General features: G+C 32.6%; 4 protein-coding genes across 4 annotated transcripts in view; 2 read left to right on the forward strand and 2 right to left on the reverse strand.

The window, feature by feature from the left end:
* Positions 1 to 700: 700 nt before the first annotated feature.
* On the reverse strand, positions 701 to 4818 carry MARCH6 (membrane-associated ring finger (C3HC4) 6). Its single transcript, XM_085487752.1, is given in 8 exon segments — positions 701 to 1633; positions 1770 to 2223; positions 2338 to 2555; positions 2558 to 2993; positions 3070 to 3443; positions 3568 to 3892; positions 3987 to 4433; positions 4739 to 4818. Coding segments are annotated over 7 exon segments (2937 nt in total). The 5' UTR covers positions 4374 to 4433; positions 4739 to 4818; the 3' UTR covers positions 701 to 890.
* Positions 4819 to 5290: 472 nt separating this feature from the next.
* On the forward strand, positions 5291 to 10085 carry Top3alpha (topoisomerase 3-alpha). The gene is made up of 11 exons (XM_029318004.2): positions 5291 to 5793; positions 5935 to 6281; positions 6347 to 6465; positions 6551 to 6897; positions 6963 to 7251; positions 7340 to 7838; positions 7962 to 8304; positions 8387 to 8966; positions 9046 to 9283; positions 9439 to 9695; positions 9842 to 10085. Exons 1-11 carry the CDS (start codon positions 5578 to 5580, stop codon positions 9871 to 9873), a joined length of 3267 nt encoding a protein of 1088 aa, XP_029173837.2. The 5' UTR covers positions 5291 to 5577; the 3' UTR covers positions 9874 to 10085.
* On the reverse strand, positions 9531 to 11622 carry Cby (beta catenin antagonist chibby). Its single transcript, XM_029318015.2, has 3 exons — positions 10616 to 11622; positions 10388 to 10503; positions 9531 to 10221 (listed from the first exon to the last, which is right to left on the reverse strand). The coding sequence occupies exons 1-3, from the start codon at positions 10797 to 10799 to the stop codon at positions 10129 to 10131; spliced, it is 393 nt and encodes a 130-aa protein (XP_029173848.1). The 5' UTR covers positions 10800 to 11622; the 3' UTR covers positions 9531 to 10128.
* The window catches only part of T48 (FU domain-containing protein T48), a 32890-nt gene continuing 21974 nt past the window's right edge, over positions 11618 to 22533 (forward strand). Inside the window, exon 1 of the mRNA XM_029314088.2 lies at positions 11618 to 12093. Coding sequence (XP_029169921.1) covers positions 12000 to 12093 — 94 coding nt within the window. The 5' untranslated portion in view covers positions 11618 to 11999. The remainder of the gene's footprint in view (positions 12094 to 22533) is intronic.

Below are 22533 nucleotides of genomic sequence, written 5' to 3' on the forward strand. Positions count from 1 at the left end.
TAATTTTCACAAATAACAATATAAAAAGTATTGTAACTCATATATACAAAACTTTAATTTTTACATAAATATTTAAGTTTGTAAACAAAATATTTTTGATTCAATAAAATGTACAATATAAAAAAAATGTTTTCCTATTTTCATATTGTTAGTCTCATAGATACACAAATATAAATTTCACATGCAACATAAGATTGAAACATTATATATCCTACATTACTATTTTACATAACAATGGCTACAATATACTTTCATACATTTTTTTTGTTAATCCAAGCTCCAAAAACATCTTAAGATATTATATTCTGTACATTTACATTTTTGTAGCATTGTTTTATATTGTATGCTTATTCTGTAATTTCCAAACTTTGCAATCGTTATTGTATACTTTATGCTGCTTACATGTTATCTATGTTAATAACACGTGTTAATGATATAACAATTATATTATTGCAAATTACAGAATAGACATGCTACTACATCAGAATTTTAAAACTATGTAATAATAAAGAATAAATTAGTGTGTTGTGTCTTCTCAACACACATTTATTTTAATTCTAACCATAAGTTGTTCTTATCATAAATAATGCGATCAAAATAGCTCATTATTTATTAATCAAGATAATAGAAATTAGCATGTAAGATAATTGAAATTTGCACGATTAAAAACTGCGAAGCATCAAAATAAGGAGCGATACACTTTAACAGTCTTTTTGATTTATTCAGCATCGCTTTACATCAATAAATTATAATATTAAAAATAAAATCATGATTATAATATATAAATTATTAATCAATAAGTAATAGTTGTTAAAGAATGTACACGAAGCTAATCCTACAATTCGTCTTCCACCATAATTTGTTTTCTCCGTATAATATTACCGATGTTGTTAACTCGATCTTTGTGACTGATGTTGCTGCGATTTGTTACGATGTTCGTAGTTCACGAGCCTTTGCCCTACGAGATACTTGTCGTTCTTAATGTGCTCGTACAGCTTCTTGAATTGGCGTATCTGAAAATAGATCACTACGCAGATCAGATTCACTAAAAGAAGAAAAGGATATAAACGTCTGGCAATGAGGATCTGGGTCTGTAGATTGGTCACGAGAAGCGGAACTATTCCATAGGCCACGGCATAAGGGACTGCGAGGGCAAGGCCAAAGCAGCATATAACGGGAGCTGCTAGTTCCTTGATGATAAACTTCAGGTCCATTTCCCTTATACCGTCGTTGTACGCTCGCTCGATAGCGAGACGTATTCGCCAATCGGGTCCCATCATCGTCACGGCAGTAGCTATCTTCGTGTACAGTACACCCAAGGCCCAATCTTGCCAGATGAACAAAATTGGATTTTGCTCCAATGGAACGCGCAACGGAACCACCACCACCAACTCGAGAAGAAGACCGAATAAAAGCGGTATGACACCGACAAGCAGTACAAATGCCACCGAAGCCTTCATCCCCAAAATTGCCCAATGTTTAATTCGGTCTATGATGGCTCTGCGACCGCGAGGCAACCAGGAGAATGCCAGCGCTAAACCTCGCGCCGCAGCCCAACACACGTACGTTCCACACGCTACCGTATATACTTCGTGTACTCTTCCGGAGAGAGTGCCTACAGTTTCACCGCCATCTAAAAGCAAAATAAAGTAATAATAAAAATCCGAAAAAATACATTTTAGCAATATTTTCTTCATATATTTGTTATACAAAATTACTGAGATAAAATGGGACAATATCAGAAATTGAACAATTTGTGAATGACTTACCAGAGCCAGTTACCGTAGGCACTAACACAGGCGGCGACGGAGCAGGTGCCCCTACCATCCACAATGCCATGACTCTACGTCCAAGCCATACGGGTAACGTCATGGCGACTAAGCTGGCGACCACAAGGGACACGCAACCGCAGAGCAAAAGTCCGACCAATCGCGCGGGGAACCACCGTGGCCTGGTGTAAGGTTGAAATCCCGTAGGTCCCTCTCGCTGTAATAACGCTTGATGCGCGGCGCCCAAATCTGGATGTTGCGGTTCTTCGATAACCGCCAATCCCGGATCATCCGTCTGATCACGCAACAAGTACGACTGCAGATCCAGCATCCACGCCACTACGCGACACCACGCTCTCACTAGAGCCTTTAGCCATGTGCGCGTATGCGATTGTTCCAATAATGCGGGAAGGATCACTTGTAATAGAAGTAGTTCCAAAGAAAGTTCGCTGACCTATAAATTTAAAAAACTACGTATATAAACATTCAACTTACACATATGTTCTATATAAGAATGCAACCGTTATATAACAAGTACAAAGTATAAAATAATACTGTACTTTCTTACCTGAGCTTCGCTTTGTACGGTCACAGTGTAGGGTAAAAATCCTGGCCAAGCCCATCGCAGAATTTTCACGGGTAGCCACAACATGAGCAAAATTGCCGTGCCGAATATGATCGCGGATGCCACTAGTCGTCGTACGTGTCGCAGTATGGGAAGATGTATCATCTCTTGTATAGGAGAAAAATCAGGATCGTTCAGATTTCGCAAGAACCAGAGAACGCCGGTCGCAAAACTTCGCGCAAGAGAAGAATGAACGACGCGAAATAATATATGTAGACCATTCCCACCAGCCAATGTATAAACATAGATGTGCCGGGAGCGAGTCTGAACGAGGATTCTCGATCTCGAAGCGTGGCATCGAACATTGCCAACGAACAAATGTCCAGCCACCAGCCGCAAACTAATGGAAGTATGCCGATTTCCACGACGGAGAGCAAAGAGACTTTAACGATAACGTAGCAAAGCCCTAAGATTCGCTGGGAACGCTGAAAACCTAATAAAGCGGCACAAGTATGGAGGACCACTAGACAAACTCCGATAACGCAGTAACCACACAACGTTGTCACCAAACCTTCGAAGTGTGACGCCGCCGCGTGTTCCTGCAATCCTAATTCTGCTATTGTAGAATGACCGATATGATAGGGACAGAAAGCAAATACCTGTAAAAAAAAATAAGTAAATAAGAGAAGAAATTTTGTGAAATAAATAACTAGTTTTATGAAATAAATAACTTACCATGATAAATAAAGTATTTAGGGATATAACCCTGAAGACATGTTCGAGAAAGACGAGAGATCCATCCAATCCTAAGAGACGTTCCCATGTTAATTCTTCGGCAGGTCTATCCCACTCCATAGGATTCCAATTGGCTTCTTCGGCTTCACCCTGTGCTTGTCCCACCATATGTGCTTGTATGGCATTTCCTCTCGCCCAACGTTCCCCACCTGCAGCATTCATCTGTGCGCCGTCCGCGCCAAGTTCATCTCTGATTGGAAGAGGTGGTGCAGGAGGAATTGGCGCTTGTACATCTCTCATAAGATCCTCAGGTTCGCCAATTCGTGGATTATTAGCCAAGTTTTCTGCTACTTCTTGATACGCAGGGCGCTGATCTATAAGCGATTCAATTTAAGTAAAAAGTATCACTGAACAATGTTGTAGAGATAAATACAATTAAGTTTATCACATACTGCTATATATTTTTGTCAAACATACGAAAATTCATGATTATAATACCTTCATTATGCAAGTCTCCCTCTTGGGGAATAGGTGGATCAACAAAAGGAGGGACATTATTGTTGTTCTGAACTTCTTGTGGCATAGCACGTTGTTCTTGAGGTTGCTGTGGCTGTTGTGCGTTAGCTTGAGGTGGATTGTCAACTGGGGGTAACTGCATATTATCTCTCTCAAGCCAGTCAGGACCCCCCGCGTGTAAAATCTGTTCGCGTAACCATACTAAGCCGATAAACGCAAATAAGGTGCAAGTAACTACAAAACAACCATGAAATACATCCGATGATAGATTTTCAAGGGAGAACAGATCCATTGGTAACGACATTATCTGCAAAAACAAAATCGTTAATAATTTATAAATTTTATTAACTCTCCTTTATTAAAAATATCAAGATATCAATTTATACATATTTGTTACTCACTCGAACTAAATCAAGCGGACCGCTGAAAAGAGTTCTATATGTGCGACACGCAGTTATAGGAACAATTCCTAACCACGCAAATGCTACTAATGTGTAATGTAGCCAGTACTTGACGGCGGTGACGATACTTGAAAATAAACCACCTATGACGTCTCTTAGTGGTAGACGGCGCGGCATATCTGGACTATATATAGGTGTAAATGAAAAACGGTAGCCACAGAGTTCACAGTATTCTTTACGAGAGTAACGCATCCATTGAACCAGACACTCTTGATGTATCCATTTAATACTACCCGTGCAGATACAAGGATGAAATAGAGGTCTATCTGCAAGGCCTTCGGATCGACAGACCCTGCAAATATCCGCACCCAACATGTCCTCCGTCATGTTTGGTATTGAAAGAAAAACACGTATCACAAATAGGAAGTCAGAAGTGGCCCTTCAACGCTGAAAATAGAACATAAGACATAAATTCGTATACTTTGCTATGAAAATGATTAAATGAGTGTAATAATATAAAAATATACAATCAAGTGTGTATAATATTCTATTTTAGAAGAGGTTTATGTAAAATGAGACATAATGTTAACACTACTTATTAATAAAACAAGATTTACAGAAGCATATTTTTCAATGAAAATTAAAGTCACTTGAAAAAATATTGTGAAACAGGTGCATGTAACATAATAGTGTAATATATATCTTTAAAATAATGTGTGAAGTGTTAAGTAATGGCACAATTGCGTATTTACGTCTGTGATTTTAAGACAAGAAGGGATGATAAGCTTAAACGATATGACATAACAGTTGTTGAGTGACACAACAAAATATTCACGCACGCAGGAAATAATACGTACAATCACCGAGCGTAATTACGCCATTAGCAATTATAAACCATATCCGATATTACAAAGCTGTGTTTCGTAAACTGTTGGGTCATGTTGCGTGGATAAAAAAAAATACGATCCACAAAATAGAAGTCGCATTATCCGGTAGACGCAAAAAATCTCTTCTAATAATAACGCAACGCGATACTCTCTATACTTACGTGTACTCGAATAAAAACACATCAAATCTAAAAATTATTATGCAAAATATCGAAAAATGTCTACTGCTACTTCCAGTTCTTTCTAGATCGTGTTTGACACGTCCCGAAACTTACAAAATGCAAAAGTCCCTAAAAAGCACCTGAAGTGCGGCGTATTTTGTTACTATATTATAATACTAGATGAGCCAATCAGAATGCGTCTTTCGATTCATTGAATCACCTGTTGACATCTAGTGTAATTTCTCAAGCAGTAAATTATTACCAAATATTTTCTAGAAAAATAAACTAATTTTGGAGGTGAATTTATTTCGAATTTATTTCTAATCTGTCATCGAGAAGAATAAGCGATTCAAGTATAAACAAAAGCGTGATAAAATAACGAAATAAACATTTATTTTCTTCGGATGATATATATTTATTCCGATGTCATAATTAATTAAGAAAATTGGTTACTGATGTTGTTTATATACGTGTTCCAAATTATTGAACATTAACTAGTTTACTTGTCGACTGAAAATTATCGACAATGTCGAAAGTTATGGTATGGCTTTACTTAAATTGCGTAGTATCGTATTAAATTGTTCAATATTGTCTAATCAGACACTTAAAAGCACAACTGACTACTTGTTCAAATTTCCAAATGCTTATTCGATAAGCCGATACTGTTCAAAGTGTAACATGAAAGTTCTTAATGTTGCTGAAAAGCACGATGCTGCTAAAAATATTGCTGCTTATTTGTCACGTGGCACAAGTAAGAAGGTAAATATTTGCATTACACAGTATATTCTCAATTATATAATTTCTAACTATACTGTACATCATTTTCCATTAATTGTTTAATTACATTTTATTCACAAATGTATGAGAAATTAACTAATTAACGTTTCTGTTCTTTTGTAGAGGGAAGGCTTTTCTGTTTATAACAAAATCTTTGAATTTAATATACAATTATGGGGCCAAAATTGTCAAATGGTGATGACATCTGTATCTGGCCATTTATTAGGCTACGAGTTTACAGGAGCGTATCGTAAATGGCAGGGCTGTCATCCACTAAGCTTATTTGATGCTCCAGTATCCAAACAGTGTTCGGAAGAAAATTATATAAAGATTAAGAGAACTCTGGAGCGAGAAATACAGTCATGTAATGCATTGATTATTTGGACAGATTGTGATAGAGAAGGAGAAAATATAGGTTTTGAGATTATACAAGTTTGTCAAGCAATCAAATCAAATATTCGTATATACAGGTAATTAGGAACATATTTTTTTATATATTTATGATAATTGTTATTACAAGCTTATTACATTTCAGGGCAAAATTCTCTGAAATTACAAGACAGTCTATCGAAAGAGCTCTAACTACTTTAGGAGAACCAGATAAGGCAACGAGCGATACTGTAGACGTAAGAAGCGAATTAGATTTAAGAATTGGTACTGATTCTGTTAACCAAGATTAATTGGATGCATAATGTGAATTGTAATCTATATTTGAATTTTTTAATATATATGTTAATAGGTGCTGCGTTCACGAGATTTCAGACCTTAAGATTACAAAGAGTATTTCCTAATACTCTCAGAGATATGCTTATCAGTTATGGAAGTTGTCAGTTTCCGACTCTTGGATTTGTAGTCGAAAGATTTCTAGCTATTGATCAATTCAAGTCTGAGCCATATTGGAAATTAAAAGTAACAGACGATCGCGATGGAATATTGGTAGAATTCAGATGGGCCAGAGTAAGATTGTTCGAAAAGATGCCTTGCCAGATATTTTTAGATATGTGTTTGGAACGGCCGGATGCTACAGTGGAAAAAGTAACATGCAAACCAAAAAGCAAATGGAGACCTCTACCCCTGGATACTATTGTAAGTAATTGAATTATTGGGAAGGAAGTTGTTATTTTAATTTTAAAAAACGAATTAATTTACAGGAACTAGAAAAGCAAGGTTCCCGTAAATTGCGCTTAAACGCGAAGGAGACAATGAGAATAGCAGAAAGATTGTACACCCAAGGTCTCATTAGTTACCCGCGCACTGAAACTAATATATTTCCAAAAGAATTGAATTTAGCACCATTGGTAGAACAACAAGTAAATCATCAAGTATGGGGTGACTTTGCACGAGGTTTACTGGAATCTGGAATAACTCCCAGGCAAGGAAAGAAGTCTGATCAAGCGCATCCTCCTATTCATCCCACAAAATATACTGACAGTTTGCAAGGTTCATTTTGCACAAAATATTTGTTTTTCTATTCAATATTAAATCAATTACATTATTAATTATAATAATTGTAATAATTTATTAACAGGAAACGAAGCAAGAGTTTACGAATTTGTAGTTCGACATTTTCTAGCTTGTCTGTCAAAGAATGCGGAAGGTCGTGAAACCACGGTGGAAATTGATATAGCAAAAGAGAAATTTATAGCTAACGGTCTCGAAATCATAGCAAGGAATTATCTTGATGTGTATATATACGATAAATGGAACAATAAGCAGATTCATTCTTATGAGCAGAGGCAAGTTTTTAGACCGACCAGCATAGACATGGTGGAAGAGAAAACTTCACCGCCGAGTTTGCTGACTGAAGCAGAATTGATCGCGCTAATGGACAAACACGGCATTGGTACAGATGCTACTCACGCCGAACACATCGACACTATTAAATCCAGACAATATGTAGGTTTAACAGATACTCAACATTTCATGCCGGGCAAGTTGGGAATTGGTTTGGTCATGGGATACGACAATATGGGATTCCAAATGTCTAAACCGCATTTACGTGCGGATCTGGAAAAAGATTTAAAATTGTAAGGCGATTAACAATCTTATATATGTATCTAATTAGACAATACTCTTTTTCTTCTCTCTTTATTCTTCAAGATATACATACATATATACAAAATTTACTTTATACATAATTATTATCATAGGATATGCCAGCGTCAGAAAGATCCGGATGAAGTGTTACGAAATCAAATCGACACTTATCGCGAAGTGTTCAAAGTGGCAATGGAACGCGCTAATCTGATAGATGAAGCTTTAGCACAACATCTTGATGAGAGACCTACTGAAACCGAGCAAGTACAGTTTTCTTCGGTCGCAAACATCACTATTTTCAAATGTCCAAAATGTGGCTCTGATATGGTTTTGAAAGAAAGAAAGCAAGGCAAAGGAAAATATATTAGTTGCATGGGATATCCAACATGTGTTAATGTCATCTGGTTCCCAGAATCTGTAAAAGACATAGAGATTTTGAATGAAACATGCAATCAGGTAAATAAATAATTGATTTCTGGTATCTCGCACGTATGTACAATTTACAAATAAATTAATAATATACGATTTATATTTTCAGTGCACGGAAAATATTCACAAATTGAAATTCCAATTAGTTAGGAATGTGATACCTTTGTATGGTACTTCGCATACAACTTGTATAGGCTGTGATACCGCATTTAATGAAATATTAAACATAAAGCAGGATTGTATTAGGCAAACTGAAAGAGCAAATACTATTAATAATGATAGGAGAAATACATCGAGTTTTACTTCTACTTCAAGTACATCCCAATCACATACATCTCAACGACAACAATCGGTTTCTAATAATATAAGATCTGGTCAAAGTAACACTATGAACTCAATTGCAAGTTTTGGCACATCTGGAGGACATGCACAAAGTCATAACTTTAGCGTCCCTCGACCAAATAGGTCGAATACCGTTCGTGAAAGTACAACAGTATCAAATAATAGAGAAAGTACTACTTCGTGGATTAATACTAATAATTTATCGGATCAGTCTGCACCTAGAAAGCCTCGCAATGTAGGCAATAAAACTAGTGTATGGGGTAATATTGATAATGATGCAGAGATTATGTGCAACTGTCACGAGATAGCAATTCAGTTAACAGTAAGAAAAGAGGGACCAAATAAAGGTAAGTGGTGGTCTCTATAAAACTATATGTCTTTGTCGTATAAATAAATTTAAATAATGAATAATTCTTATAATTCTAGGACGTTTGTTTTACAAATGCGGTAAACCGCAAGGTAGCGGCTGCAATTTTTTCTTGTGGGCATCCGACAGCGCCGAATCACGAGATAACGCAGAGAATGAACATTCGAGTCGAGCATCTAATCTAAATAGAAATGATGTTAATGCTGGTCATGCTTCTCGCGTTACCTCGAACGATGATTGGGGAAGTTCATCGATGAACGACACGATTATGTGTCAGTGTAATCAACCTGCTCGAAAGTAAGTAAACTTCCTGACTGCAAAAATTGTATCAATAGATTTAATTGATATCCATAATTAATAAAATGTATTTAACAAGTTGAGATCTAGATTAATCTGGATCAATACTATAATCTTTACTCTGCTAAAGATATTAATTTTCGCATATTATTTAGACTAACGGTTCAAAAAGACGGCCCCAATAAGGGACGACAATTTTACGGGTGTCCAAAAGGTATGAACTCCACTTGTAAGTTTTTCAAGTGGGCAGACGAGAACGATATCGACAATCGTGGAAATACAGATTGGAACAATTTCAATGTAAATAGGGAATCAAATCAAACTCGTAACAGAGCCCCTGAAAGGGGTAGTGCTCCTAAAAGGCCTAGACTTGCTGGCACCAAGAGAAAGTGCAGCAATTGTGGAATAGAAGGTAGTGTATATATAGATAACTTATTATCTTTTTATCAAATCTATTAGCTTTTCAGAAATAGTAATATTTTTATTATAATCTCTCAATTATATTTATTGTTATATCATAATTATGTTTTTTTACATGATGAATTTATCTTTTCGTAGGACATACAAAAAACAGATGTCCGGAAAAATAAGCGAATTTTTTCAATATAATAATATTGTAAATGTACAATTGTACAGTGCATATAATGTACAGTTAATAATGCGACTAAAATTGTAAAAAGTTCAAGTACGACAAAGCAGTGTCAAACACGACTTTCTCTAAGACTTGAAATTTGTGTTCTTTTAAATTGATTTATTTTTGACTTTTTAAGCGAGAACTTAAATTAAATGATGTATATTTGTAGTCGTTGTTTATTCCTTCAGTGTTAGAGTAACAATACTTAAGACTAAGCGACAACCCTCTTATTATGAGAAAAATTATTTTTTAATCTCTCCAATTCTTCTCTTTGCGAGTGAGCCTCAGCGGTTGTTTGTGTTAGCTATAAAATAATATCTACATTGTCATTACATATTAACAATTATAATTAATATCATTTATTATTGTATACTGTTATTAGTATTTTTTTGCTATAGTTATATAAAAATTATTTTTGTTTTTGACATGTCACAGTTTAATTTTCTAAAAAGTATTGTAAAAAAAGTTACCATATCTAATAGTACATCAAACTTTAGTTTTAATAAGTTATTCTCTTCCTCCAATCGTCTCACTTCTTTTTTTAATTTTTCGTTCTCTTTAAAAGTACCTCCCACTCTGCCAGATTCTAAAACAAAGTTTATTTTTAAATTTTTAAACTATTTTTATATACAAAAAAACATGGATCAAAACATGAAGTTATCGTGGGATAAAATATTAATGGTAAATTTATTATTCACCTGGAATCCATAAACCAGCCTCGAAAACAGCTTCCTGATCTCCAAGACGAAGGCGTATAGGACCTACTTCAGGACCGAGTTCTTTCTCTATTCTTTTAGGGCTTAAGTTTTTGTTTGCTAAGAAAACCGATGCTTTCCTAGTCGGTGTTTTTTTCGGAGAAAATTTATTGGAGAATAATGGCATGGTGTATCGCACACTTTTATAAGTTAAATAACGTGAATAGAGACTATTTGTAAGACTAGCATTAAGAAGCAGAAAGGTTATACCTAACTGTTAACAAAAGTATAGATTTACAGAAGTTTAACTTCGCAAACACGAATCGCTTGTATTTTCTATGTTAAAAATAGTTTACATTTTATAAAATATTGATACATCACTATATTTTAATCTACATTGATTTTATACACAACAAACGCACAAAAAGTTTCATGTTTATAGCGTGACGTTGCCTAGACAACACTTTTAAATTTAGGTCGATCGATCGAAATAATCGATGTTTGTTAAGAGATCGATATTCTCGAACTCAATTAATCCCTATGTCAATGTTTTCATTTTTCATTTTTTCGGTTGGTTATCTTTATTCGTTTGTGGAATTTCGCCGTATGAGGTCGTCTAAAATTCAAAATTGACCCGTTTTTTTCTCGAGGGGAACCATATTTCCGGTTTAGATTATTCCGAGTTGTACGATCGTGGTGATATCTCGAGTATTTCTTAGTATTTATTAGCAAGTATTTACCGTTTAAAAGCGCGCATTGAAATTCTATCGCGACTCGCGTGTTTTTTATATGAAAAGTGCAAGTGTTAAATGTTTGTGTGTGTAATTTCACAAGTTTCAAAATCGACACATCCGCAATTTTCGATAGGTTTTGTATGCATATCCTATCGTTTTATCTTCGTTTTCCAACTCATCGATCACATTTATAATTAAAAAATAGCAATACACACGCACACACACACGTCTACAATCTTCTACTATATATTATATGTATACGTTCTTATAGTCAATACGTAAATTAATTATTTCATTCTATATTTGTATACACATACACTCACACACACACACACACACACACATCACGCACACATTATTCACGCACGAGTAGCATACATATACGCGCTTGTTACGTAGTTCGAGTGTTCACGGTAAGATGGCGCTGCCAACGCCGATAACCATGGTAACTTACCGACGCGACAAGGCGAGCGCGCGACGCGTGACGCGCCGCAGTCTCGCGCAGTCTGCTGTCGAACGTCGCGCGGAGTGGATGTGCCGGTTGATCGTGGTGTCGCGAAAAGTGTAACGGTGCTCGGTTATGAATTCACGCGATCTTGCATCGTGATTTCTCTCTTGTCGTCGTAACGAGAGAATTATGCCGACTCGGAGAAATGGGTAACCCGGCGACGCTACTGATACAGTTTGGTGCCGCATTCCTCTTCGCATGTCTCGTGGATTACAGCCTGGCTCAGGACGAAATACCAGGTAGGAGAAACAAGATAAAAACTCGCTCTTTCGCATTTTGACATCTCGCGTATGCGCAGGCACACGTGGGATCGTAACCCTGTGTGTACACATATTTGTACACATAACCAAAAAAGTGTACTTTAATTATGCAGAATGATCGATTAATATAGTGATACACTCGAGGAATGAAAGATAATTTTATGAATGACAAATAACACTAAATTGAAAATGTTTAGTGAAATTTTTTATTTTAAAACAATCCATTTTAAACTTGATTAATTAATACTTTTTGTCACATTTTCGTGCAAATAACTTTAATTACTGTATTGTTTAGTATTTTAAGTATTTTTCCAAAATAGCTGTCGATAAGTATAAATAATGAAACATGCCACATATATTATTTTAAAGAAATGATATAAAATAATTAAAGTTATGTAAAATATCGAGACTTTTTTGTTTTCTTAAATTAAATATCGTATTTTTAATCATATTCTTCGATACACGACGATAATTGTTGACACAAATTCATCGATCTATGATAGAGTGACACATTGAAAATTATATGAAAACTGGAAGAAAATAAAGTGTATTCTTAATTTTCCAATTTTTTAAATTAAATTTTCTTGAAAGCAAAGCTTATTATATATAACAAAAATTCGTTTATTTTTTAACGTAAAAAAATTATTTTTTAGTTATTAATAATTTAAATTATCTCTTATATATACTTATATATATTTTTTATCTATTTTATATCTTACATATACATTATATTACACGATATTCTGTTGCATTTTTGTTGCGTGTCAGTTTTTTTTATCATGTATTCATTGTGAGCGATTACGAAGCATCACGTACATATACACATATACGTTTGATGCATAGGTTGTACATACATAACACATACTCGGCAATGTTGAATAATGCGTTACCTTGTAACAATGCTGTGCATAAAAAAAAATTGCTGATTTTCAATTTGCGAGAATTTAGCGCACAATTACGTTAATGCGTAAATTATTTTTTTTTTAAATAAGATTATAAATTAGAAAATTAATTATTTACATTCAATGTCGAGCACTGGTCAGCTTAATTTTTAAATATGTATTTAATGATACTCTTTTTCAATATACATATGTATGCGCATTATACATATTTATTCAATATAGATTTTCTTTAAAGAATTACGCAATATTCGTTACAAAGTGTTACGCAAGATACGAAAGGTATATATTTGGAATAAAGTATTTCTCTAACGTAATAAATAGCTAAAAAATTAATTAAAATTACACGCATGGAGATAAAAATTGTTATGCTGCGTCGACAATAAATTTTAACACTTTTGCGGTTTACGTTATCGAATTTTTAAAATTATCCGATCTCTTTAAAATTAATCTGTCAAAATTGCACAACATAGAATATGTTGATATAATATCCCACACACAGCGTTGAGGAAACCAAGTTTTAATTAAGTCAATTTATATAATTTTATTTAATTTAATTTTATTAATAACATTAAATCCAATAAAGAGCATTTCACAAACAATTTTGAATAGAAATTTGTTAAGTTGACTAAACATTTCAACAAAATTACTATTTTGTTAATTGAACATATATTAGTATTTAAGTCAATTATACGTTTTGTTAGATTTAATATGTCATATTTAATTTAAATATTTTTATATGTTTAATTAACAAAATATTATTTAGTGAAAGGTTTAGTCAAGAGAGTTAACAAATTTTTTTTCAGTGCAGTAAAAGTATTTTTTTATCCGGAAAACTCTACAAAAAAATATATTTCTAAATCTTATTGATATTGTAAATTGGAATTCAACTCAAATATTCTTAAACTTTATGTTATTCAAAAATTAATTATTGTTTTGAATTAAATGTTTCTTTTGCACATTCACTCGCTATTAATTTAGTGTAATATATTCAAAGTGACAGCTTTATTCTCTAAGTAAGCGTTTAAATTGCTCGTACGGTTTAATTACGCATTCCTAAATTAAGAGACTGCGTGTCTGAAACAATTCTCTGTCGGATCTCTCTTGGAGACTGTCGTTGTTTGTACGCTTTGCCGATTTCATGTCGCGTAAAACGTGATAAGAGGAGTAATCGCCTCCGGATCTGTTAGTTCCGTTTTGAATTTCATGATTTTTGAAATTATATTTAGCTTGCGCATTTTTAACTTTTACAAGAATGTTGCGGTTAATCGCAAAAATATATATATATACATATAAATGTTTAAAGAAAATGCATAATAAAAAGAAAACGGAAAGCAGGAAAATATTTCTAATATAAATATACTTTAAAGCGGGAATGGAGTAAGCACAAGTGAGCAAATTTATGAACGATTTTTAACGATATATAGCAACGTGCAAAATATTAATTAAACATAACAAAAAGAAGTTTTATTATTAATAAAATAAAGTTTTATTTATTAAAATAAAAATTTAATTAAATTAAAATATAGAAAAAATTGATTTGTGAAATAAAAAAAATTAAAGTAGGTATTTAGATAATTTTAGTAAAACAAAATTTTTTCGAATAAAATTTGATTGTATATATATATATATATATATATATATATATATATATATATATATATATGCGTTTAATTAATAATACATTTTTATATTTTTTAAAATATATATACATATATATTTAATATATCAATTATTAAATATAATTATTTATCATAAATAATTATTGCAATTTATTTTTAAAACGAAATGATTAATATTAGATAAGGGAGACAAGATGTTTAAAATTCTGGGGCATGTGTTCTCGAGATAAGATATTTTTGTACGCAGGACATTTTGAAACCGCGTGCGTATGTTTGCGATCTATTTATCTCCGTAGTGTCCTGGCGCGTGACGTCCCTTCCTTCCTAAAGGCACAACGAAGCCAAAGCGCGGTGGCCGGCCGCCTCGACCGCTAATTGTTGCACAATGCTCTCTCCTGCGAGTTCACAGGTGCATTGCACCAGAAATCCTCTCGCAGTTGTACGTTGCTCGCTTCTCCCGCGCTCGTGCTTGTGTCAATGGCGTAGAATGCCACACGCTCTGTATATAGAAAGGGAGTCTTTTATCGTATAGCTACGTATATCTACAGTGTTTGCTGTTATAATATCTAAATAAAATTATAAAGATGATCATCTAGGTAAAATTTTGACATTATCTTATCTTTATATAAATGATAAAAATATGTATTATCTATATCTGCATCTTAGATGGAAAAAAGTGTTATATCTTTACTAAATTATCTAGAATAATGTTCAGATAATTTGACTTAGGGTCATAGCACATAAAAATATTTAATTGTAAGTAGTAGAGCTTAGTAGCGGTAGAAGCTTATAAATAAAAGTATGAATATATTTTTATATTAAAATTTTAAAATTTACATTTTTTTATAACTGTTTACGTAAGCGGGCTTAAAAATAATATTATCTGGAAATTGTCTAGATGATTTGTCATATAATTTCATCTTTGATTTAGATATATTTAAAACAAAATTATCTTCGTCTTATCTATAAGATAAATTTACATATTTTCATCTCATCTTTATCTAGCTAATTGTACAATTATATCTAAGTACAACACTGCGTATTTGATAGGAAGACGTGACAACCGACTATAATTATTTAGAGAGATCTTTTAATCTACGGCTTTCTGGTACTTCATCGTTAAGTGCGCGCGAGTTTTCTCTTCTTTCTCATATTGTTTTTTTTTTTTTTTAATAATATCAAGATCTTTTTTAAAAAGTTCAAGTAAGCCAGCAATATCTCGTAACGATAAAGAGCTTCATTAGAGATAAAAAATGGACCAAGCGTAGAAAGCAAGTGCAACAAACAATTTATCTCAAGATCTTCCTTATTTAACTCAACGTTTTGATCCTTTTTTTTCGACCAAATGCCTTTCTATGCTCGGCTTTTATTAGTTTATTCTCCATCTGAATTTCTATACTTGCGTATATCAAAGCTATTTCATTTTGTTATTAATAAAAAGCTTATTATATATTAATTAAAATATAAATTTAATATAAAATCAAGAATATGTGTACAATTATAGACTTGGAATTTTAATTTTAATTAAATATATATATATATATATATTCTATATATATTTAAAAGACTTAAAAATAAGTCTTTTGAAGATTGGTTACAATTTTTGATATAATTCCTATATATATTGAGATACCTATTTCCGGCTAAATTCGAACTATAAAATGTTTAATATTGGATTCGAATATCATACGGATCTCGATAATTGCGCGTGGTTTAAATGGGTTTAGAGGGAAAGAGGGAACGATTCGCATAATTTACGCCACTGGAGCCATCGAAGCGCGATTAGGTCGCTGTGTCTGTCTCGTTTGTGGAAGTGAAAGGACGAGAAACGTTTTCGCGCTCGCTGGATCGTGTTTTTAAACTGTGCTGCGAGACTTGGAGAACGCCTTTGTCGTCGTGATGACGACCCTGACCGGTGCACGAGACTGACCACCAAAGCCGCGGAATCGTATTAGGCAAGGATAGGTATACGGGGCGATTTACGAAATGAATTCTCATTCTGAATGTGCAGAATAAATTTCACCCTTTCGTGAACTAAGGATAATCTTCTTACACTTTGTAGTTTGAACATTTCGGTTTATTTCATCCCAGATAGAAATTTTGTCTGGAAATAATCAGGGTTCCATACATTCTTTTCAAAATATTTCTGCATGGAATCCAGGTGACAAATCTAACTAGAACCTGTGTAAAGTTTGGGACGCCTAAATCGTACGCAGGCCCTATCGCAGAATCCGTGGGCTCAAGATTACACCCAGGATTTGTAGAAAAATTATTTGGAGTCTAACTATAGGACTTATAATTTTTTTAAATATTTGCTTGATTTGTATTATAATTATTTCTATAAACTAGATTAAAAAATATTAAATGAAATAAAGATATAATTTACATTAGCTAAATTTAAAGAGTAAAAATAACACATATATAAATACATGATATATGTATGGTATATATATATAAAATGTAAAAAAAATCTATAATATTTTATATATTTCACACTTTTTATAAAAAATATAAAAAAGAAGCGATTCTATTGTTTTAACTCATATTATTTTCTCAACGTTCTAATAAATTTATTTTTATTGTTATAATTTTATAGTGAGACTTTTGTTATATAATGACATTTTATTATATTTTTTGTTTGTTGTAATTTGATCATGTATATAAATGCGATTCGCGACGCATCATTAAATATCAGAGAGAGAAAGAGAGAGAAAGCAAATTATTTGTATTCATTCTCTTGTTGTGGCATGTTGCACCAATAAATGCCCTATTTTTGCTATACAGTTTTCACTTTTATTTTTCTTTCCAAGGCATTAACAATTCTATTCCGCGTATAAACCCATATGCATTACACATAAATTGTACAACAGTAGAATTTTGCTAAAGATTACTTCAATATTATAGTTAAAACGTTAACGATGTAAATATCATGGTGCAAGTCATAATGTCGAGTCATTTCGCACAGCGAATAGTGAAAGTTTGACGATCACCCCGTCGTCTATTAAAAAGATAAACGTCTCGTCAAAGTCCCGAATAAATTGCTCAGTATACAATAAATGGCAAATTGAGAAATTTGTAATGGTCATATATTTAACATCAGATTATATGTCTTCCGTAATAAATTTCGTCACGCATCCTTTAATTTATACACATATTGTCATCAAAATTAATTTAGAAATATAAGGAATCAACCAATAAGGAACCTAATTTCTCATTACTCTTTTTTCTCGAAAATTATATTTACGATTCGATTATCATGTTTGAATTGTCTTGGAAAGAACATTATTTTAAAATTTTTCAAGAAACTCAAAAAATGTGTCTAATGAAAAATAAGATACATTAAGCAATACAACATTTTTGACATAATATTTTTTCTCAAAAATGAAAAATTCAAATAATTTATAATAATAACTAAGGTATGTAAAATTTAAGCCACACAAGATTTAAAATATAAATTATAAATATAGATTATATTAAAAAAATATATATATAAATATAAATAAAAGGTGATTAGTCAGAGGCTCTTTAAAATTAATACACAATAAAATAATTTTACATATTAAATAATTAATATGTAAAATTATTTTTTAGTTTAACGATTTCGGTCAAATTTGCCCTATATTATTGTATATAAATATAGATTTGACATAAAGTTCTCTCGGATAATGAAGTATATTTCCGTTTGAAGTAACGAATCGCGCGGGGAATAAGAAACTATTTCTAAAATGGACTTTAATCGTGCGACTCCCAGGCTTCCGGTTCATTGTTACGATCCCGTTCCGACTGCCACGAACGCAATTTCGCAATCCTCGACCTCTTCCTTCCTCTAGTCGCGCGCGCGCGAGATATTCGCGCGCGGATATATGCTTTTCTGCATACTATTACGTTCCTCTACCACCGCTCATTTTCTCCGTGTCGCGAAATTGCTCTCTCTCTCTCTCTTTTTCTCGGGGCCACCACGTCCATCCGGGATCCGCATGCGACACGCGTCACCGACGCGGTGTCGTCGTCAACGGCGATGATGAGCGGCAGCATCCTGTGAGCTCGCAACTCATCGCCCAATGCGAACCGACGACGATGGCCAATATGCCGGTTAACCATTATAGAAGCGCAGATGAGAAAATTACCCCGGAGTTTTCGTAATTAGCGCGATATATCGTACGACCGCCGCTCCTCTATCAGTTGCATCGTTCCGCATACGTTACGCGCGAAGCGAATTATATTCGCGTAACGCGCGTGCTTTCATCAGGATTTCTATATGTATGCATGTAGGTATATACGCGAGAGGCAAATGCGTTTCTTGGTCCTTGAAACGAAGAGGAGAACCTCGAGTTTCATGGTTACGATGATTAATCCGTATGCGCGATCATTTACATTCAGTGTTGTGCTTAGATGATTTTTAAATTAGCTAGGTAAAGTTGAGATAGAAATATGGAAATTCATCTTAGATAAGATGGAGATGATGTATTTTTAATATATCTATAGATAAAATATAAAATTATATCATCTAGATAATAATTTTTAAAACTGCTTATGTATAAACACAGTTATAAAAAAAATTATAAATATAGGAATATAAAAATATATTCATATTTTTATTTATAAATTTTCAGTATTTTTTATGCGCTATGACTTTAAATCAAATTAGCTGAATATTATTCTAGATAATTTAGTATAAAGATAGTACTTTTTTCATCACTTTTCGTCGTCAATGCTTCATCTAGATGATCATCTATATAATTTTCTTTAGATAACAGCAAACACTGTTTACATCGCATTGTGTTGTCTTTGAGAATGATCTTTTTTTCTCATTCTGAAAATTATTTAATTACACGGAGAGAATTTTCTCTCAGAATGGATCCTGAAAATTATGGTAATCTTGGGACAATATGGTATTGGAAGAATTTTATAAGAGTTTCTCTGATTAATATTTATTATGCCACAATAAAAAATATTAATCGAACATATTTTATATCTTATTGTGGTAGATATTAATATTTTATTGTGGTAAATATTTAATCAGAGAAACTCTTATAAAATATTCTTCCAACACCATTGTCCCACGATTACTATAGTTTTCAAGGTAAATTCTAAGAGAAGATTCTCTCTACGTATTAATCTAGAAAAAAAGACTATATAATTATTATATATTTGTCAAGTATGATAATTATATTAATTATATATATTTATTATTAAATTATTATGTTAATAAAATATTTATATTTCTTTAATGTGACTTGGAAATATGATATGTATAATAAAATTACGAAAGTCATGAAGAGACACCTTGTTAATGTAATATGACAGTTTAAAATCAGAAAAAATTGTTGCTTTTGTTAATCAATAATTGCATTAAATATAGTATTGAATTATGTGGTATCAACATCTTACGTCAACATTAAACGAGATATCCTCGCGTTCTCCAACATTTAGTTCTCGGAAAATATAGGATCGATTAAGTAAGATGAAATAAGAGATGCTGTAGATAAAAATGCCAAATAATATAACATGATACAATCTTGCGTGGAAAAATTCGACTAGGGTTACCCTTTTCATCTCTTAATTTGCTTACGAGTCATAGTCGAAGCAAAAACATTCCGTATAAGTGTCGGCTGGAAAGGTTAACGGAACGTTCTCGCTCGTGAGAGATCCTCTTATCTCGAACCTTACTCGATCTCCGAGAACCGTAGGTAAGCGGGAATCTCGACTTTTTTGACCGGTGTATACCGGTCAGGTGACGGTTCCGTGGACGGAGGTAAGGTGTATAAACGCGATAGTCTTTCTATCTCTCTTGCTCTCTTTCTTTCAGAAGGAAGAGCACCCATTTGATTTTCTAAAGTACCGTTTCCTTCTTAGAATCTAGCGCAATCTATCTGTTTCCCTGTGCAATGCTCGGAGTCTGACGTTCGCGTTTGCTGACGTTTATATTCTCTCCTCTCGCTGATCAAAATCGAATCAGCAAAGTCGACACACACATATCTCTTCTCTAACGGGGATGTCTTCAAACTTTTTTATTCCGAGAAAAATTTATTCTAACAAAAATCAGGGTGTCTAGCAGTCAGGGAAATCTGGAAAACCCAGGCATTGTCAAGGAATTTTATAAATCTGGAATTGTCAGGGGAAAGTAAGGAAATTTTACTATTTTTCTGGATTTTTCTGTGTTGTATAAATTTTCATCGTCGTATTATTTTATTTCAATGTGTTTGATAGAGACAAAACTAAAAAATTCGATATAATATAAATAAAAAGGTGATTATTTAAATAGTTTATATAGTGACATGTTTGTTTCGATTATCGTACATAATGCAGATTGTATAATTGATTAAAATATTTGTTTTTTTTTAACTTCCGAACCCTTTCATTGTTGACAAAAATATCTCAAGAATTTTATGATTTAACATTTAATTGATTTTTCATATAGATATATGCAATATATATTTGGAAAAAATAATACTTAAAAGTCAGGGGAAAAATGAAAAAGTCAGGGAATTTTTGTCATTGAGTCTGCTGGACACCCTGAAAATGTTTATTCTAAAAAAATTCTATAAAAATTTGCGTATTTTCCGAGAGAGAAAAACGCGTATAGATGTCATTACCAAGGAAAGTCTGACATAAAAATGTGAATAGGTATTTGTATTACAATTTGTAATGGTGTTCAGGATAATTGGAGTGCGTGATAATTCTGTCCAATTATCTCCTCAAGAGATATTTCACGCCCGGATAATAATCTCGATTCTTCTTTCGTACTTTCCGATGTTGACTGCAAGGATCGTTTCCGGGACAACTCCGTTGAATCGACAGGTATTAATTGAATGAAATTACCTGTCTTGAAACGATGACCCTTTGTCACGATCGGATTTTATAGATATAAAACTTCTGCAGACGTGATATTATTGCTAGAATAACAGTTATAACTCTTATATAAGATACTTCAATCTCTTAGAAGTTAAAAATAATAAAATATTATGAGTATGAAAAAAAATAAACAAATTTAGTAGTAGATAATAAATAAATAAATATTAATAAAATAAAATATAAAAAGATAATTGATTTCAAAAATTCAAATTTGCGTTTTATTTCAGACAATAATATATATTATATTATTTTACAGAATTATTTTAAAAGAAATTTTCAGTTCAATTTTATTTATTTTCTGCAACATTGATTTTTTTACACAACTTTGCCTAAATAGTTCTAGTGCTTTACGTCTATAATTATAGTTTATGCAGTAGATTTCTCTAGAATTTGGGTAAAGGGTTAATAAAATGCAGCCCACCGATTCCTAGCCAACATTGTTCCATAAAGACACGCGCCAGAAATTTTCCATCTTTAAATTGACTTTATGATCTTTGGACCATTCGAACGACTTTTACGATATTTTTATTGCGCGAACGATTTAGACCTAAATACATTTACGATGTGATTTAGACCTAAATACATTTGAAAAAATCTATATTTATATATAATAAATACTTTTTTCAACGAGTACAATAATATGAGTAACTATAAATTTTTTCAGTATCCATACTTATCTCTAAAAATGTATCCTTTCAAGGAATAGTTTTTTAAATTATCTCTTTCTTATATTCGAAAAGAACAATTTTTTTCTTTTGCAGTGCAATATTTCATTTTAAATATTATACTTTTTTGCATAATTTAATACTTTATTAATATTTTATTGATTAACCAAATGAATTCACATTGCGCAATATTTATACATATTTATAAATATGTATATATATATATTTTTTAAATTTATTTATTGAAAATTGATTTATTGAAAATTGAATCAGTCTCGATGAATGACAATCAATTACAAAATATCTTTCCCATTTTATAACCGTAAGAGAGAATTTAATTGATGAAAATTTCATACTTTTTCGAAGCATTATCTTATA

This window comes from Nylanderia fulva, unplaced genomic scaffold, assembly GCF_048542155.1.
Source record: "Nylanderia fulva isolate GAGA-0341 unplaced genomic scaffold, ASM4854215v1 Scaffold6, whole genome shotgun sequence".
Taxonomy (NCBI): domain Eukaryota; kingdom Metazoa; phylum Arthropoda; class Insecta; order Hymenoptera; family Formicidae; genus Nylanderia; species Nylanderia fulva.

Bases quoted from the DNA above. Each gene is read 5' to 3' on its own strand.
- Top3alpha (XM_029318004.2), top strand. From the start codon at position 5,578: ATGGCTTTACTTAAATTGCGTAGTATCGTATTAAATTGTTCAATATTG. The intron at 7,252-7,339 runs GTTCATTTTGCA...ATTTATTAACAG, and splicing joins ATATACTGACAGTTTGCAAG to GAAACGAAGCAAGAGTTTAC. The intron at 8,967-9,045 runs GTAAGTGGTGGT...TTATAATTCTAG, and splicing joins AAAAGAGGGACCAAATAAAG to GACGTTTGTTTTACAAATGC.
- Cby (XM_029318015.2), bottom strand. From the start codon at position 10,799: ATGCCATTATTCTCCAATAAATTTTCTCCGAAAAAAACACCGACTAGG. The intron at 10,504-10,615 runs GTGAATAATAAA...ACTTTGTTTTAG, and splicing joins GGCTGGTTTATGGATTCCAG to AATCTGGCAGAGTGGGAGGT. The intron at 10,222-10,387 runs GTAACTTTTTTT...ATTATTTTATAG, and splicing joins TTGATGTACTATTAGATATG to CTAACACAAACAACCGCTGA.